The sequence below is a fragment of the Leptonychotes weddellii genome, chromosome 2, assembly GCF_054177405.1.
Source record: "Leptonychotes weddellii isolate Sample4059 chromosome 2, ASM5417740v2, whole genome shotgun sequence".
Classification (NCBI taxonomy): domain Eukaryota; kingdom Metazoa; phylum Chordata; class Mammalia; order Carnivora; family Phocidae; genus Leptonychotes; species Leptonychotes weddellii.
This window is the reverse complement of record NC_138370.1, coordinates 13,449,417-13,469,640: the sequence shown is the minus strand read 5'-3', so window position 1 is coordinate 13,469,640 and position 20,224 is coordinate 13,449,417. Positions and strand designations below refer to the sequence as shown.

General features: G+C 35.6%; 1 protein-coding gene and 1 non-coding gene across 5 annotated transcripts in view; both read left to right on the top strand.

The window, feature by feature from the left end:
- The window catches only part of SORBS2 (sorbin and SH3 domain containing 2), a 162,607-nt gene that overhangs the window by 62,465 nt on the left and 79,918 nt on the right, over positions 1 to 20,224 (top strand). For all 4 annotated transcript variants that reach the window (XM_081807635.1, XM_081807642.1, XM_081807656.1 and 1 more), the window contains exons 2-5: positions 6,253 to 6,302; positions 11,572 to 11,664; positions 17,211 to 17,237; positions 17,477 to 17,601. In XM_081807635.1, coding sequence (XP_081663761.1) covers positions 6,293 to 6,302; positions 11,572 to 11,664; positions 17,211 to 17,237; positions 17,477 to 17,601 — 255 coding nt within the window. In that variant the 5' untranslated portion in view covers positions 6,253 to 6,292. The remainder of the gene's footprint in view (positions 1 to 6,252; positions 6,303 to 11,571; positions 11,665 to 17,210; positions 17,238 to 17,476; positions 17,602 to 20,224) is intronic.
- LOC115941521 (small nucleolar RNA SNORA63) lies at positions 4,896 to 5,026 on the top strand. The gene has a single exon (XR_004076262.1). It is a non-coding gene; the product is annotated as a small nucleolar RNA SNORA63 (small nucleolar RNA).

The following is a 20,224-nucleotide window of genomic DNA, read 5'->3' as shown; positions in this document are numbered from 1 at the left end:
GAAGAAAGAAAAGTTGCCTAGAAAGAATTCCAATTCCCATATGTTGCTAAATTGGGGATGGGATAATTAGGAGATGGGAAAATCCGCACAAATCAATCTAATAAGCCATAGATGCTCACTTCAATTTAAAGCAATAAAATAATGTCCTAGGTATTTTCAGGGAAGTCTAGATTATTTTCTTAAGACTCAGTCAAAGACAAAAGGTATGCCTCAAACTATTTGAAATATTGGTGAATAAGAATGATGCTAATTTGACTGGGGGTGATTTGCTGCAGGGGGGAAGGGAATAGGTTTGATCTTGCTGCGTTGCTACTGTTGAAGGAGATGATAATGACATTGGTATAAATCGTTTAGATGACTGGGAATAGGCAGAATTGGATTTTGAATCCAGGCCTGCCTTACTTCATGACCTTTCTTTCCAACACTATTCAGTTCACCTGTAACATGTGTTCCTATATTCTATTAATTCTTCACCTGTTTCTTTGATAATGTGCCTGACTCATCAGATCCCCATTAGGAATCTGCTTTTTTTTTTTTTCATTAGGAACCCATTTGGCTTTTATTTTGCACAATAGAAGCCAGTGGAATTTTTCTAGTACTTTTGAACAAATGACTTTGTTTTAGATAAAAAAAAAAATGATGCATCTATAAGTATTTAGATGTATCCTATAATCATTCTCAATATAAAAGTTAAAGATACCATGAAAGTAGGATATTAGAATAATATTCAATCACATGATCATTTAATGTGAAAAGAAGTTATTTATAATTAGGTAAGAGAGTGAGTGACAGACTTTGAGGCTTTGGAATAGCTTCAGAAAGAAAATTATTTACCAGGTGATTGACTTCTTCTAACCAATATGGTCTTTTTTTTTTTTTTTTTAAGATTTCATGTATTTATTTGAGAGGGAGAGGAGAATGAGAGAGAGAGAGAAGACAAGCGGAAGAGCAGGGGGGGAAGGGAGAAGCAGACTCCCCGCTGAGCAGGGAGCCCAATGTGAGGCTGGATCCCAAGACCCTAAGATCATGACCTGAGCAGAAGGCAGACGCTCAAGCCACTGAACCATCCAGGCACCCTAACCAGTATGGTGTTTAAGAAAAATCTGTTAAGTATTTTGACCAGCTTGCTTTGTAAATTCTCGAAAGGAAAATTGTTAATTTCCATGTTAAACATGCTATTGTTCCTTAGGAAGTTTTTTCGGGTATCAGGAAAATTAGTATAAAAGAATGTTTTGGTTAAATTTGGTTAAAAAAATTATATATTCTTATAAAAATAATGGCCTCAAGTTCTTTGTTCTTCACTATTCATGATGATGATCTGTCTTTATTCCTAGAAATGATATTGAATGTATTCTGATGCCAGCAATCATGTATAAATGCTATGGGTAATTTGGCTCCTGAATAATAAAGACCCAGGCACCGTTAGTTCAGGAATGTTGGAAGGAATTTTGAGTTCTTACGTGAATGCTGAGCATGGACAATCATGCCCTCACTATTAACTATGAGGACATGGACCACCCACTCAGAGGCGTCTGAGGAGTTTCTGAGTCAGTGTCATCTACCAGTTGTCATCGATTCAGAGAAACCATTCAGAAAAGTGGTTGGGGTGAATTCTTACGTTCCTAAATTCAGAGACTATAAAGGACAAAATCATCTACTTGGGGTATTTCCTGTGAAAATTTTAAAACAGCCTGTTGACAGAAAAGATAAATGTAATCAACCTAAAAATAAGTCATTTGATTGTAACTGAAAAGTAAAACAATTTGGCACCCAAGAACACTTCTAATCCTACCACTGTCAGGGAGAGAGAGAGACAGAGAGAGAGACACGCATTGGCCACTCAGTAGTTTATCCAGAAAGAATGGTACACATGATCCATTCCAAAGTAAATTCAGGTTAAAATCTGGTGCATAGCCTCAACATGCATCATTTTTATTCTTGTGTCTAAACTGTGTCTCTAAAAAATCTAACACCCTTCAATATTTTCCTACCACTTAGACTGTGTTTCCTTTCTTCTAAATAATATATGAGCTATGAATAGATCAATTTCAAAATAACCCTAGCAATTATTGGATTAAAATTTTTCTGTGGAAAATCTTTTGGGCAACTTCTCACATTAGCTGAGCTAAAACATCGTCCTATAGTTTTATAGATGGTCTTGGTGCTTGAATTTGAGTCTACAAAAATAAAATGATTTACACAGAATTCTTGGCCAAACTTGAGGAAAGGATTTTGCCTCTGCTTCTCTTCAGAATGGGATGTCTGATAAACAAAAGAACTCAAGCAGAATTATAAGATTATGAGCACAAAATCATGTTAGTGCCTATGCATGAACAATCAAACATCTTCTTAGGACCCTCATTCAAAAGTTAAATTACCCAGTCTATTGTCATATGCCTGTTGGGTATAAAGACTGTTCTGATCCATAAGAAAAAAATGGATGTCAGATAATCAAAAGAACTGCAAGCTGAATTAAAAGGCTACAGACACAAAGTCACATTGTTACCCATGCATGAACAACAAACCCAATCTATTGCCGTATTCATATTGGAAATGAAAGCTGTTCTGACTTATACAAAAACAAATAGATCGCTATATACAAATTAGTATATATATAAAGTTGCTTTTTACATAAGACTTGGCAAGAACTGAACTTAAGTAAATACAGCTCCACACCACCTGTGGAAAATCATTTTGACACTAATGCACAGAGAGTTCTTTGCTCTGTGGATTATTTGCTGAGGTTCAAAGTAGTCTGTATTTTATCATTGGTTTTCATTGTCTTGGCCCTTGTTCCATCCAATTTAGGAGAATGCTTGAAATACTCTCTCTTCTAGTAGCATGCAAACACTCTAGGAATTTGATGCTTTCCTGAATAATCTATGCTTGTTCTGTAAGTACAATCTAAGACACTTTTCCAGAACAGAACAAAAGAGATTAGATTCGTTTTAGTTTAAACTGTCTAAAGAGAGTTCTCAGTTGTGGATTTATTAACGGCTTTAGTACAAATAATGGAAATAGAATCATGCATTTTTATTAGTCATCCAAGAAGCCTTTTATTTCAGGTTCTTCTTGAAAGCTCAATCACCCTGGCTCTTCTTTTAACAACTTGGAAAATGTCTTGCCTGATTAGGAAGTTAGTCATTTCACATTATGACATCTAAAACAATGAGAAGCTTAAAAACCTCACAAATTACATTTATTAGTAACAGGATACATCACTTTAAAAATGAAAATCTCAAGGATCTGTGGCACCTTTCTTTGTTCCTGTTAATTTTATTTTTCTTTTTGAGTGGCAGATGTTTTGTAAATATCAGCATTTGAATTCAAACAACAAATGCTGACGATTAGTTCTCTACATAAAAACATTACGATTTTGTATTGGCAGGTTCTGTATTCCAAGCGTTGTTGACCTTCCTTCTGTTTGATGTTTTCTTTAACAATCCATGTTGTTCCAAGGCAAACACGATCTTTGTCATTCAGCTTTAAAACTGAGGACAGTTTTAAACAAACCGTGTTCTGAAAAGGAGTGCTAACGTAGAATTTGGGAAATGTTCTTCCAGTCCTCATTTTCTGGAGACTGTTTATTCCTTCTTGTTTTAGCAGTTGCCTCAGACTTGGTCACAGACATCCCCTGAGGTTTTTCCTTTCCATTTACTTTACCCATTTAAGGTTAACATATTAAGAGTTTTGCTACCGAGAGATTAAAATAAATATGTTTGATGGAGCTTTCTCAAGGCTCCTGGACTGACCACGGCCTTCTTCCCTGACTTCACTGGCATCTTCAATACAGGCCATGTGAAGCCTACCAAGTAGAGTTCCTCTACAAGCTGCCACATTTTTCTGTGTATTCGGGGGAGGGGGGAAGCCTGTGCCTCTTACTTGTATGCACTGAAAAATCAGAGATAAAATTCATCCTAATAAAGTTTCCCTCGTTCAGTCTTGAAAGTCAATTGGCCTTTGGGATGCCTGGGTGGCTCAGTTGGTTAAGCTTCTGCCTTTGGCTCGTGATTCTAGGATCCTGGGACCGAGTCCCGCATCAGGCTCCTTGCTCAGCGGGGAGCCTGCTTCTCCCTCTCCCTGTCGCTCCCCCTGCTTGTGCTCTCTCTCTCTCTGACAAGTAAATAAAATCTTTAAAAAGAAAAAAAAAAAAGGAAAGTCAATTGGCCTGTGAAATTTTACTGTAAAATTCACCATAACATTTAGTAACTCAGTATTAGAGATGGCAGCTTCAGGCAAGAATGTGACACTCAACAGAATCAGGTGACACAAAAACACTACATAACAAGGCTATCATCTGTATTGTTTTCAGCTTATAGCTCTAAAAAATAAATTGGAGTGACTATCATTACTGTGATTTTATCCATTCTCTATCTTCGCTGCTTTAGTATTGATTGAATACCAAGGTATTAGGAATTTAATCTAGTCATTAAAAATAAATCCTTTTCCTTTTGGTTCATAATTATGTCTCCTGTCATTTAAGAGGTTTTTTTTTTTTTCCCATGCTATTATATTTTGCCATTTCTCACAGACCCTGGGAGAGAAGATAGGTATCGTTGTACTTAGCGGGTGTTCACATTTTATCATTATAATGTCACAGTAGTGATGAGCAAGACCAGGCTTTCTATAAGAGGTGAACTTCGATGGCCATATTGAAAGGAAACGATGGATAATGAATAAAGCCAACAACATGAGGACAGGAGAAATGGTCAGAAAGGAAGAGAGGGCAAGAACCCTGGCAAAGATAAGAAAGTCAGGGAGCTCATTTGGTGCTTTTTCTAGAGACTGAAGAGAAATATATTTATCAAAAGTCCTTCTTGGCAGATCATGACAAATTTTTTTCATTTCAACCTTATCCCCACTTAATCATAATGTATAAATATTTTAAATTATCAATGCAGGATCTAGTTACAATGTAGCTGTAAAGTGTTGCCTTGTCTTTGCCCCCTGCTCAAAATAAAGCTGTTACCTTTCTAGCCCTGTCCGCCATGGTGCTTAGCAGCCAGGGATGCATGGTCTCAGACATGTTTACCAAGTAAAACACTGACTTGAGGGGCGCCTGGGTGGCTCAGTCGTTAAGCGTCTGCCTTTGGCTCAGGTCATGATCCCAGGGTCCTGGGATCGAGCCTCGCATCGGGCTCCCTGCTCAGCGGGGAGTCTACTTCTCCCTCTCCCACTCCCCCTGCTTGTGTTCCTTCTCTCGCTGTGTCTCTCTCTGTCAAATAAATAAATAAAATCTTAAAAAAAAATTAAATTAAAAAATATATATATATTTTAAATTATCAGATGTTAGAGTGCTAATGTACATGGAAATGGAAAGTGTGGGACTAGAGAAGTTCATGTTCATCTAACCACGGGTCCTAATCAAGAGCAAAGGCAGAATGGCTGGGGTTAAACATTTCTTTCAGAGCTTTCAATCTTAAAAGAATTGCTTCTTCCTATGACAGCATGTCCTTCCCCTTTGGTCTCAGTGTGTGGATAAGTGAGAAACTCTAAAAATAGGCTAAGACAATATGCCAGGGAAAGAACTAAGTCATCTCACATATCAGAAAATAATACACAATATCTTAAATTTTTTCCTACAGCAAGCAACATTCCACCAACCATTTCTAATGAATTAATCTCAATTGTTATACATCAAACACTTTATTGGGAAAAAACACAGTATCTAATGCTGAAACAGAAATCGGTTTTGTAGTAACTATTTATTTCCTGTGTCTTAAGAAAAAAATAGGTGAATCTCCTCTTCCTTGACTGTTTGTTCAAAATATATGTTCAATACATTGACCTAGTAATATATTGAATACTGTAAGGTCATGATCTCAAATAAAATAAATTAAATGATGTAATAAATTGAATAATATAAGGTAATGACTTCAAAGTACCAGGGTACCTTCCAAAAGAGGACACTTACCAACCAGGTGACCCCTTCAGGGTTAGAAAACAAAAGCTGTTAGTATAAATGTAAAAGAAATTTAACTTTTCACAAAATTCCTCTCGATTTTCATCCGTGAATGGTCACCATTAAACAAAAACCTAAGTTTATGTTTATGATCAAGAACCAATAATGACTGAAGTTTAACTTGAATACAATTATAAATTCTGCCCACCTTATTAAACCCTGATTTAAAATAAGACAATGACAATGTGATATTAATGCACAAGTACACCAAAAACAAAACAAAAACACTCTTTCCTGATATTTAGTTCCACACGCAGTGAACAAATTAATGCATCATTTTTTTTCTACAGGAAAACTGAAGACTTTAATAGCAAACCCTCCAAGGTCAAAATGAATACAGGTATGCTGTCTCTGTTAGTTTTAAACTCTTTAGTTTGGTCTTTAAAAATCATCTTGGCCCCAAATCATTAAGTTTAGTACTCTGCTGATCTGAGTGGTCTAAATTCATTACCTGATTTTTTTGTGTGTGTGTGCTCCAATCCTATGGCTATCAAATGTAGAATTTTCTGTTTTGCTATCTACTCTTACTCCCTTTTCCATAACCGTATCTTGAAATTAACTCCTATAAGCTCTAGGATAAGGTAGCATGTCATTTAATGCATACATTTGAAATTTCTCACTTAAAATAGGATAAATTCATAGGCAAATAGCTCTAGCAGAAAATATTTAAAATTTCCCTTTCTATAAACATGTTATGTTAACAGTGTTAGCAGATAGAGTGGCAAACTTCATAGGAGATCAGCTTAATTAATCTAGACACGATACACATAAAGGGGTAAGCATTATATTTTTAGAATGAGAACAGTATCTCCAACTAGCTTTAACAACATTGAGGTCTCTGAACTCTGTATTACATACAGATTAATTGTACAGTGTTTGTGACACATGTTAGGTACATATGAATTTTTTTCCACAGTAGAAATCTTTGAACTTATATTTTCAGCTTTCCCCCCCGTAATTGTTATATTCTCTACCAAGTAATTCTGTAAAACAACTCTCTCACAGAAATTCTGTAACCTGTGTTCTAAAAATACTCTTTCCTATCCACAGGTGATGTCTGGAAAGTTGTTTTAGGCAGTTACTCCATGGCAAAGTAGAAAGGGTAGTCCCAGATATTTTCTCACATCAAGCTGCTTGCCTTTTTGCTGTCTCTTGTTGTTAGCAAAATGCCCCAAGGGAGGACTAACAATCATTGGTGAGAACCAATATATCTAATCCCTAGATCAAGTGTGGAGACATGGTCACTTGTCTTTGTCCATGATTCTGTGGCTGCCCCTTAGCAGAGACGTCAGAGAACCGTGGGTCAGCTGGGCCCCAAAAATGCAGTTAGAAATGTGGAGAGCAGGGGCATCTGGGTGGCTCAGTCGGTTAAGCGTCTGCCTTCGGCTCACGTCATGATCCCAGGATCCTGGGATCGGGCCCCACATCGGGCTCCTTCCTCAGCAGGGAGCCTGCCTCTCCCTCTGCTTGTGCTCTCTCTCTCTGTGTCAAATAAATAAATAAAATCTTTAAAATAAATAAATGTGGAGAGCAACAGGCAAGACGAGGATATTGGACATAGTAAAATATATAAGGAAAGCTTAGAAATCAAGAGAAATGATAACCCTAGAAATGGACCAAGTAAAGGCATTTGGACAATTGGAAATGTGGCAGGTAGACGCGGGAAATGAAAGCAGAAATACTATTAGGCAAAGGGATTGAAGAAAGCGAAAAGAATAGAGAGAACACAGCTGAACAGGAGAAGTCACGGTGTGAACATCACTCCAGCAGAATGTCCACAGGAGGAAGTTTATATTCACTGATTGTTCTCAGGCATCTTCCCACAGATTTATCTCGAAGCTAACTTCCCAGTATCCTTCATTTTGTGGAGTGCTGATTTGCCTTTATATTATAACGCTGTGAATGACAGGGGGATAATATGTGATTATACTAAATATGCCATATTCATTACAATGCATTCAATAATTAATCTTCCTTGTCATAGAATGCAAGTCCTAAAAGCAAAGTAGGCAAAGAGAAATTTGTACATTCGCTTAGGTCTTTGGGGTACTTGAGCCAAGTTACTGCTCCATCAGCATGAATGTAACTCTCGAAAGTATGCTCTCGTTTAAAAGGAGTGAGCTCAGCTCTATATGGAATGCTAATTTGCATAGTTATTTTGCTTATCTGGGTGACTTTATACACATATATACATATAAAATATAATATTCAAACATATGCATACCAAGTTGATTAGAAGTGACTGGAAACTTTTGTTTAAAATTCCGAAGTAATACTATAATGTTGCTATAAAAACAAACCACCTTAAAAAATATATATATATAAACATTGCTGTAGGAAATTGAAGAAAGCACTGTTGCTATATCTACAAAATGAAGTAGAGTTTCATTCCTAAATTTCCGTACATAAAATTGGTCTTTATTATCTACCTATCAATCATTAAAAAGATATATTAGTATTTCAATGTCGATGTGTCAGTCACTAAAGCTTTTGAAAAAAATATTATTTTAAGTTAGCTTTTTCATTTTTAGTTGAATACATTATAAAAGAGCCAAAGAAATGGGATTCATTTTTCATACAAATGTATCTAAACAATCTATAGAAATATGCAAAACATGCTATATTTCCACTCTTAGAACCTGTGGACCATTATTTTCTAAGGAAAATCTTAGTTATTAAAGAAAGGAAGGAGGTGAGCGCTGTGAATTGTGTAAGACTTATGAATCACAGACCTATACCTCTGAAACAAATAATACATTGTATGTTAAAAAAGAAGAAGATAGTAGGAAGGGAAAAATGAAGGGGGGGGTAGTTAGAGGGGGAGATGAACCATGAGAGACTATGGACTCTGAGAAACAAACTGAGGGTTCTGGAAGGGAGGGGGGTGGGGGGATGGGTTAGCCTGGTGATGGGTATTAAAGAGGGCACGTTCTGCATGGAGGACTAGGTGTTATGCACAAACAATGAATCATGGAACACTACAGCAAAAACTAATGATGTAATGTATGGTGATTAACATAACATAATAAAATAAAATTTAAAAAAAAAAGAAAGGAAGGAGAGAAAGGCATCAAATAATGCATAGTGTGTGATTTACCCATGAGTGTTTCCCAGCAGTTGGAAACAGCTCCTAGGAGGCCTACAGCTGGATGCAAAAGTACGCCACTTTGCAGGCCATGAATGAGTGTGAAGGTGAGAACAGCATCAGGATTCTTTAGGATGATCTTGCATGTGCAAGACAGTATCCTCATTTTGAGATCTTAAAAAAATACCTTCAAGGAATAACAGACAGTATCAACACATAAGTAAGTAGAAACAGAATAGAATAGATGTTTCTCTTCTAACAATTTCACAATCGTCTCAACTTTTCAAGGGGAGCTCTGTACTAAACTGTTAATAAAGACTGACTCTCCATTCATTTTATGTAGGTCTTAGAACTGCTTAGACTACAGAAATTGTTTAACACAGAGGTTCCTACCCTTTCTTGTTTTACGGTGCCAAGATATCTCAGTATCAAGCCAAAAGAAATACCTAACAGTTCTATTTATTAAGTAGTAGGTGTGGACAACTTAATAAGCACTTATGTTCTACCAACTGAGAAGCAATTTGAAAAAAATAATATACTTTAATAAAAAAAACAATCATTTTATTTTATTCTTTATAACCATAGTTACTTACTAACAGGATATGTGTGCCTGTTGGACACACCAAAACTTCTCAGATCATGGAATTTGAGCGTACCTCACCGCTCTCTTCTACTGGTCCAAAATTATTTTCTTTGCCACAGTGATCACCAAAACTCAGCTTTTCAGAGATGCGATATCACGTAAAGGAAGACAGCTCAATCTATTACGCTGAAAATGGGAAGTGGCTCAGGCTAGTAGTTCATGCAGGGTCTGAGAGGTATCACTGTATTCTCCTCAAGGACATTAAATATCCTCCCAAACCCTTGGGAACCTCCTGATGGGTGCCTCGGCACACAGTGTTGGAACCACGTGTTTAACCGGTGACTCTGAATCTCCTCATTGTGAAATTTTTCTTTCCCATTCCTGCTGGTTTTCAGATGTTCAGAGTTCAAAGAACTAGAAAATAAAATTTCTTAGCAGTCAGTTTCCACTTTCGACACCCTTCACCACACAGTCCTTTTAGACCTTTGATGGCTACTATAGACCACGTATTCACTGACATCACCTCGATTTTATCTGAAACACTTCCCCTCTTGTAGCTATTTTTTTTTTTTTGCAGTTTGCTAAAATCCTATTCGTGCCTCTCTTAAAGATATCTTTAGTATTGTATGCTTCTACCATTTGTGTCTTTCTATGTTTGATCTTGATTTATTTGAATTCACGTCTGTTATTTCCAATCATTTTTCTGTATTAACTATTGTTTGCATTAGGAAATTGTTATTTTAAACATATGTTTAAGAAATTATATCTTGATATGAGAATCATTCTACCAATTTTAAGTTCTACTGAGCTTACTGCTTGTGATTTGACCAGGAATTAATTCAAATTGTAGCTCCAAGCACTCTTAAATTCCCTCACTTCCAATAAACAAAGTGGATACTTTAAGAAATAAAGAAAAAGGGGAAAAATGAGAATACCATGTGGCAATATATAATGATTGTTATCATATCGGTGGTTTTTTATTTGTTTTTCTTGTTCTAACTTTCAAAAAGAATTCAATTTCAGTTGTTTTCCTTCCAGGGGAATGAGCAAAACTATTTATTGCACATTCCATATACAAAGGAATGTGGGAATGAAATTGGAATCTGTTCATAAATAACACATGAACCTTCTAATTTTAGAAGTCTAAATTCTCATATCACATTAAAATAGCTGATGCCTTTTCACTTGCTTTATCTCACATTGTGATTTGCTTAAAGTAAAAGCGTATAGATCCTCATATACATATTGTTCAATAGCATAAAAACAATATAATTTTTTAAACACTGGTCATTTCAATACTGTATATATCAATATTGCCTTTGATTCCAAATAAGCCAGTTATTTCCATAACAATAATAACTACAAGAAGACAGAGAATTTCTGTAATAATACGTGTTTCTTTATGAACCCTAAACATCAAATATACCATGCCTGTATCAGTTAACAACTTTTACTTCAAGAAGTGAGTCCAGCTACCTTTAGGAATCATAAATAGTTAAAATACAGCAACACCTAAATGATGGATGCAAAATAGGTCATACCATAGCTCTCAATATTGAGTCAAGACAGGTTGTCCCTAACCTTAAAAGCTACTCACACTGCTTATAAATTTAATATGAATTGAATTTAAATGGTATAAACAAAGTTGAGTTCTATATTTGTGTTTTCATTAGAGAAAACCCATAAAATCTTAAGTATAAAATCTGTGTTTTTACGAAAGCATTGGCTTCTATTTCTAAGACAGACCCCGGGTTCTTTTTGTTCTGTTCTCTTTGTTTTGGCTTGGGGCGGGTGTGAAATTTTCAGATATATTCCATGGTTACTAACCCTGACTGTTCATCCTCCTCATGGATGTCTGGCACATTCCACTTAGAATGCATGATACTGCATGTGCTTTTCTCCTTTGCTGTGGCTTCTGCTGTGTCATTTTTTTGCTTTCAGATAGCGGTGGGTGTGCTTGCAAACGTGCCACCATGTCTGTTACATTAACATCTGTGAAGAGGGTTCAAAGTTCTCCAAACCTATTGGCTGCAGGTATAACATCACCAACTCACAGAATGTCTCAATCGAATGACTTAATCTGACCTTTCTCTCTTTCCAGAGTGATCTTGTTTGGATGATGAAAGTAGCTGTAAATACCTTTCGAATGCCCTACAAGTTCTTAGTTTTCTTGTCTCAAGAATAGCTCCTATCCCTTCTGGCTTTTTTTGTTCTAAAAATAAAAAGCCAAAGGAAACTGATATCTTATTTAAAAAAACAAAAAAAATTCAAAAAAACTAATTAAAAACAACAGTCACCTGCCAAAAATGTGCTGAGGAACAACTGCAAGTGTTAATTAACTATTTAAGTTTTTTTTCTCATGAACTAAATTAATATAATATTTAGTTACGATAACTAACAGGGGCTTTAGTTGTTCTTTTTTAACCTAAAAACTGTTGGGGGGGTGGGTACACATGGGGGCAGGAAAAGGGATTTGCAGGAAAGTGAATTGTTATTAATTCACTTCTTTGCCAAAGGTCACAAGCAATGTGATAAAATATTAGTTTTGAAAAAGACCTTAAAGCTTCCTTTAATCCAATCAGCAAAGACCCTTCTAATGTAAAGTTTTTAAACATCTTGGTCCAGTTAAGATTAGCACATACCCACAGATTCTATATGTATGTATCTGTAGAAAGTAATTGGGAGTGTGCTATTTTGGCATCCACTGAGGTGCGTCTCTTTATGACCTACGCCTGTGGGTACAGTCTGCACCGAGAGGGGTTACTGCTGTGAAGGATCAAGGTGAACCCTGCAACCCCAGTGGCTGGAGGCCCTGAAATAGGCCCATACCCTCTCATGACTAGTTGGTTGGTTGGCTGGTTGGTTAGTTGGTTTGATTGTGGGTTGGTTTGTGGAGGGTTCCTTGTTTTTTATGTATAATATTTGTGGGTTTAGGAGAAGTTGGAGAGAGATGGAGAGTGTTTAAATAATTTTAATTCACACTGTGCCTAGCAGTGTCTTTTACACACATAAATTTAGTAGTTAATTAATACTGAAGATGTCCTTGGTTAAAGCCACTTTGATCCTAAACTAGCCAGCCATGTTGAGGGAAAAAAAACACGATTTTAGGTGTAGAATTCCCACCCTTACCCACCACCACGTCCAGTTCACAAATGGATTTTGATGTACAAGTTTAAATGGATTTTGATGTACAAGTTCCTTTATATGGTGCATTTTTAAAAAAACACAAACTGCACTGCAATGTATATAGCATAATATCATTTTGGTTAAGAAAAATCTCTACATACGTATTTGTACATGTTTGTTCGTGTGTGTACGCACATGGAAACATGTTAGAAAAACTCAAATGTGGATACCTGAGGGAAAGGGTAATGAAGGGAAAAAGAAAATAAACAAACAAACACATTAAATAAATAGAATTCTAAGGCCAGCAGGTAATTGGAATGCCGAACCACAAATATCATTGACATTTCAACCAAGTAAAATTCCGTCCCAAGCTATTCAGATGTGGACCATCTGAGTGGCCCGTCTAGGGAACGTGGCACGATTTCAACAATGCCAAATTGTTATGATTTACACAAGTGACCACAAAAGAAATAACAGTAGATTGAAATAGAGATTGCCATTCTGGAGAGTCAAAACTAGAATACCAATTTCATATCACTCAGCTTAGTGGAAAAATTTTAATGCTTCAGAATCAAAATAACAAAAGATTTAATACTTTAGGAAAATGAAATAATCTTCAGTAGTAAAAGTATGTAATGGCTCTGGACCATTTAAACTTTTATATCACTTGGTCTAAGATTTCTAGAGAATGAAGTCCCCTGAACTTTGTTTTTTGTTACATGAAAAATGGATCTCTTTTGTATTAATTAGACACATAAGATATATTCCCTTTTCAAGGAAGCTTTAATTACATTTTGAAGAAAGAAATCAGCCTCTTTATGCCTCTTTCATTATACGGTAGCCTTCACAAGAACTTATTTGACAGAGTGTCTTTTTGTGAATCAAAGGGGGATTAGTAAATATTTACTACATTAGATTATTAAAATAAAACAGCCTATAAGTAAAAGACCACCTCCACAAAGGATTCTCAGCTTCCCTCCGTCCTCCCTCAGGTCACAAAGTCAGTATGAACTGCTAGTCATCAATTATTAGTCCCTTAAATCAGTGTGTCTTTGTCCACCCTTTAGAGGTAAAGTCCAGTGAACAATTCATAGCACACCGTGATGTTTTCAACCCAAGCTAAAACCACAGCAATGACTATGTTGACCATTTCATTTTACCAAAGCACTTGGCAGTCAAAGATAACACTGGTATGCTCTGGTGACTGGGTCCGGCCAACACCACCCATGTGTTTTATACATACCCTTGGGAAATCTCATCTGTTTATACCTCAAGTTTCCTTTCTTTAAAAAAAAAAGAGTTCATTTGTCATTTTCCTACCTCTCTGAGAACTTAATCATTTCCCAGACTCAGAAGGATTTGTCATAATTAAATAAGAGTAAATTAAAAAAAGAAATAAAAAATCTTATCACAGTACTTAGAAATACAGTAGGCATGCAATTAGTTGACTTGAATTACTATGCTTAATTAATTCTTGGAAAGCATTTGAGCTCTCTAAAGAAAGGAGCTATAAGAATTAAAATCATCATAATTTTCAAGAAAAGTATAGTTTATAATGTCTAATATAGCATACCAGTTAAGAGGAATTTAAATAAAACCTCAGAGTAAAGATTATGATGTAACAGTTACCACAAACACAGCTACATAAAAACTGTGATGTTGGAATCATAAAATCGGAAAGGACCTTTGAGGGCATCCAGCCCAATCTCCAAACTGAGCCAGGAATGCCTTGCCAACTTCTGTGACAGGTGTCCACCACCTTTTGCCTGGAAGGGGGATGTTCATTGTACCAGTGAAGAGTGCTGATAGTTCTTAATTCTCACAGACCCTATTTATATTCACATGCGAAAGCCAGGGAATGATAAATTTGTCCCATTTACTCATTCTTAAATTTTCAGAGAAGCAATGACCATCAACTAAAGAATGCCAGGAATTAAAGGCTCTGATCCTTAGAATTTTCAGAAGTGAACAAGCTACTGGACAAAACCATTTTTGCCATGACTCTGCCAAATCATTTACATGCTAGACTTTTTTTTTTTTTTTAACCGATATTCTCTTTACTTGCCATGGTTCCAGGATGCTTTCTGTTACCTGCTCCAAATCACACTTGTCTTCCCTTCCTAAGCGTTCTTCGCAGAAATTAAATAAAAGCAGTCTATGGTTAATAGTAGTCACGTGGGATAGTGTTTATCTTTCAGTGCCTCTGAAGGATTATAATAAAATAGCAAATCAGGACTGGATGTATTAAATATCTATAACTGGTTTTATGTTAAAGAAACAAACGTTGTACACTTGAGTATCCTTAAGAGACCACCCACTTAACAGTAGATTTTAATCATTAACTTAAGACTCATTAAAATATGGGTTCATCCTGAAGTTTTAATCCATGGCCGTTTTTCTCCCTTCTCCTTGCTCATAATTCTACACACTTGTGTCTACCATGTTAAGCAGGGCTCAGTAGAGTTCATCCTTACTATTTTTTTTATTTTGAGTATAGTTTTAAAAAGCTTACCATCATTAATATCCCATATTTCCTGTAGCAGAGGTACAGTTTCATTTGGAAATCCTTGGGCCCAGTACAGGGGGAGAGAGAAGCCGCTGGTGGAGCCCAAAGTGACTGTCCTCTGAGTCTCACACTTAATGTTTATCCCACTGTGGGTTTCATAATCTCCAGTGTGGTCACCAGTAAGAAGAATAAACTGTCAGTTAAAGGGAGTTTATTTCAAGTGTCCTTCAAATCTGCTCAGTCAATATACCTTCCTCCTCTACACCATGTCTACGCCATCTCCATCCCCGGCATATACCCACACACCCTTCTTTATGAGCTCAGTTTTATCAAACTAAGAGTGAAATAAAATCCCTATTCTTAAGCAAATAATTATAATATAAATAATAATTAGTCATGCTGCTTCCCTTTTCACTGCCATTCCCTCAAGTCCCAAAACGTGTTCCTTGTCCACAAACAGTATGTGACATGCGGGTGGTCATGACATCTCTCTCCCTGAGTGCCCCAAAGCAGAATTCTAATGATTGCTCTGTACTGCTACCCTGTTTATTTTCTTTATAGAGTCCTCATTATTATTTAAGTGATAGTGAATTTCAATCACTTTTGCTTCCATTAAATCCTAGAAATAGAGTCTAGTAAGCATTCCACATAGAACTCTTGAAAGCTATTTTTACTTGCGGTACCTATTTTATTACTCTGATTTTGAATTCATTAGAGATAAATTCCACACTATATTAGCTATTATCATAAAGGATAAAGATTTGTTAGTGTTCTCTAACTCACCTGAGCTGGAGACATGGTAATGTACTCTGTGCTAATTCACATTTCTTTTTCTTCCTTTGATTTGGAAAGAATATCAAATATTTTATCTAAAAGTCAAACTCTCATTTCTCAACTCATTTTTATCACTCCAAATTCATGTGTTTAGATTTCAAAATATCCCATAAACATTAGAAAGAAAATGAAGAGTCCCTTTTACATGTAACATTCATGTTCTATTAGGCACTGAAATACAGCAGTTTAAGAATGGTCTCAGGGACCCTGTGGGGGGAGTCTAGGATTAGATAGAAGATCAGGCTGGATGACCCCCAAGGTCCTTTCTAAAGTTCAGGCTTTATGATTCTATGTGAAGTTGACCATGTGGTATAAAAGAACCAAGCAATACCAACCAATTGCCTCAAGTGTGCATAAGTTACAGAAGATTCTTGAATGTATAATTTGAATAAAACCGACAGTAAATACGTCATTGAGCCACTTTCCAACTGCATTATAAAAGCAGTTTCTTAATACTGAAACTCATTTTCCACAGCTTACTGCAAGACAGTGGAATATATTGTAACATCTCTTTCATATTTGAATACAAAATGACTTTAAAATGGCAATAAGGAGGAAACTCAAAGTCTAGAGTAGAGAATGATTTGAAAATATCACATAATATGGTAGAAACAAGTACACTTTCTTAAAGTATAAAAATTAAGTGCAAACTACAAAAAATCGATCACTATCTAACACAGGAGTTTAGTATGCTTAGTAACACCAGAGCACTAACAGCTAAGTATCCGATGTTGATTTAATGCTTGAAGAAACAGTCACTGCTTACAAACCAGATACCTTTTGATCCTTTAATTTGATATTTTAAGATTCATATATGCAGCTTGAGCAATAATAAGAGAGAATTACATGGTTGCAATATTATTGAAGGAAAAAAATCAGTGTTTATTATACGTGTTAATTACATATTATGATTAATGAATGAAAATCTCATTGAAATAAAAATAAATGCACAAACCTCCCATTTAGTAGATTTGACTAACTTAGAGTTTTAGAAATGAGATAATGTTTGCAAAAAAAAAAAAAAAGTGGATGTGGCTTTTTTGCCAAATGATCTATACTGGATTGTTCATTGCTTGTTTGCTAGTATTAATTTCAACATTTCTTTTTCTTTTAGGGCGTGATTCTCAGTCACCAGACTCAGGTACAGAAAAGCTATTCTGAATAATCATTACATTTGTTGTGAGTTTTTCTTAACATATCTGTAGTCACATTGTTGACCTCGTAGTAAACTTCAATTGCATATACAGTTATGTCTATTAAACTAAATTTAATTTCTAAAAAGAAATCTTCAATTTTAGAAATAAAAATAAATTTTACCAAAAAAATGTTAAAAGTGAATGTAGATATTTTTGTATCCAATTTGTTTTCCCTTAATAAAAGCTTGGAGATCTTACAATGATCGAAATCAAGAGACACTGAATGGAGATGCTACATATTCCTCTCTTGCAGCAAAAGGTTTTAGAAGCGTTCGCCCAAACTTACAAGAAAAAAAATCACCAACTCAGGTAATCCTGCACACTCTTGTCTACTGTGTTATGTTAAAGCATGGTTATCAGACTACCGCTTTAGAGCCTCTTCTCTAGTAACAGGTGCATATTTAGATACATGTTTTATCTTTAATATGTTTTGCTTTTGTATTTGTATTCCTTGCCAACCTTGTATTTACAACATAGAAGACACATTTTAAGTTCAAAACAGGCTTTGTGGGGTTTTATTTTTAATTTAGTTCATAAAGGTAGATCACTTTCTAACATAATGATTACAATTATTTTTTAATTCTTAAAAAGCTGTTAGCTGATGCTTTGGATTTCGAAGTTATGAGGTCAGCAATATGTTATTTATTCAATAAACATGAGCTATGCAACTGCTTATTATATTAACTAAAAGAACTCTGTGTTGGAGATATTAGTCAAATTGTGCCCCAAACGTGAAAAGTGTTATCAAAACAATGTGACTAAATATACAGTACCCATACCTCAAAGTCTAACAATATGCATATACCTCAAGGTCTAAAAACATGCCAAGAGAACACATGTTCATTTTAACATAATTTTCAAGAATATAGATGGAGACAAACTTCATAATGTATTCTCTATAAAAACTCTTTTCTCCCGGAGAGCAACTATTGATAATAAATTAAAATGCATTCTAAATGGAATAAAAATGATCATTTCATCTAGCCAACAAAATGTGTAGAATAATAAGAAGGTATGACATTGCTTTACTTTCTTTAAGGGTAATGGTTTCTATAATGACTAACTTTGACTTTCTCTCTGTTTTTCCTTCAACATTATTTCTCTCTTCGGATGTTTTTGGCAATCCAGGCACCCTTTCCACCACCCAGAAAAGAGAGCTTTTGTAGCTCTTTGATAACCAATCCCACAAAGGGTGACATTTTAGACCAATTAGTAACTAACACACACACTCCTTCCTGTACAAAGTACTTTACTAACAAAAAACCTCTTGAGGGAACTATGTATTCTAATGATGACTCCAACCAGACAATTGTGTATTCAGAAGAATCTAACACAACTGTGTCATATACACAAAAAATCACTAACCCACTACCACCAGCTGCCAGCACTGGTCCCCTACCAAATGCTGATATCAGCACCCCATTTCTACAAGAGGACTATAGTATGCAAGATTCTCAGACTCGAAGAATTTCTACATTGAAACTAATCCATAACCAGGATCTAGGAAGTCATGTCCACTCTAATACTCCACAGTTTTCCCAATCTGTGGAAGTGCCATCATTTCTCAAAAGGCCTTGCTCACCACCTCCTAACCCAGTGCCTGAGATACACACAGCATCTCTTTCCATTCAGATAAACCCCGTTTCAGGACATGATCCTGAAAGCCACAAACAGCTACCTGAGCTTTCTCCAGAGACTACAAAGATACCTCTTCAGCAAGAGAGACAAAAATCTGCAGTTGCTGCGGCCTCTCAGTCCTCAGACTGCCGGGTGGTACATTACACTTTCCAATCTCTTCTTATAGGTGTTCAGTAGAGACCCTAACTCTTTTGGTTTGGCCTTCTTATATAACCTAATGCTTTGTAGTTCCAAGCAGGAAGGGAAAGGAGAAAGAAACCATCTTCCTCATCTTCCTATTTAGAACCCTACTAAATTAATCAATAAATTTCTAGGTACGTTTTAATGTAAAAAATAGTAATATATATCAATGTGTGTATACATATATATATATACACACACAGATCTTTTATCCAGAAATCATGTTCTAAAATTTTTTCCTTCTAAGTATTTATTAGAAGTCATTGATGAATTGGTTATCACTTAAGACTCTGAAAACCACTTAAGCATTCAAAGTACTTTTAAGTTTTACAGTAATATTTTTATGCCAGACCTCTGAGTACCTAGATTTACTTTATTTACATGTACAAATTCTCTTAAAATAATTAACAGTTATAATTCACTTTGGCAGGAAACATGTATCTTAATTCAACCAGCATTTATTCCTTTGTAGCTCGATATTCATTTTCGCTGAACCTTGATCAATTTCTACCTCTTAAAATTTATTGCAGAAAGTATTTCATCAATCCTTAATACCCAGACAGTTAGGAAGTAATTTTTTATTTCCCTATATGTAAAATTCACTCATGGTGTAGTTCTGCTGAACTTTATTCATCATTTAGAAGAGAAATGTGTTCCTCTTCTTGGTTTTTGCAAAATGGCCTAGTTTTAAGAGCATAAGCTTTAAGGATAAACAGATTTCAGTTCAACTCCATCCCTTCCCCCACCTATAAAGCAGAAAGCTTAAGCTTAGATAATTAAAAAGATAAATGGGTGTTTTCATACCTCTACTAAAATATCTCCTTCATCAGCTAATTGTGATATGCAAAATTAATTCACTAGAGAAATTTCTTCGAATTAAGGTAGTATCTTTTGAAAGCCCCCATGAAATATGACAACAATAATTATAATAGCAACTAACAAATACTAAGAGTTTATTATATTCAGGCACTGTTACAACTTATTTACATTTATTAATAACTTCCACAATTCCACGAGGTAGGGAGGAAAATCAAGACACTACAGACAGGGTTCTGCCAGTGTCAGAGAGCAAACTTAGTTGTGTCCCAGGACACCTGCTTCCAGGAAGCAGGGG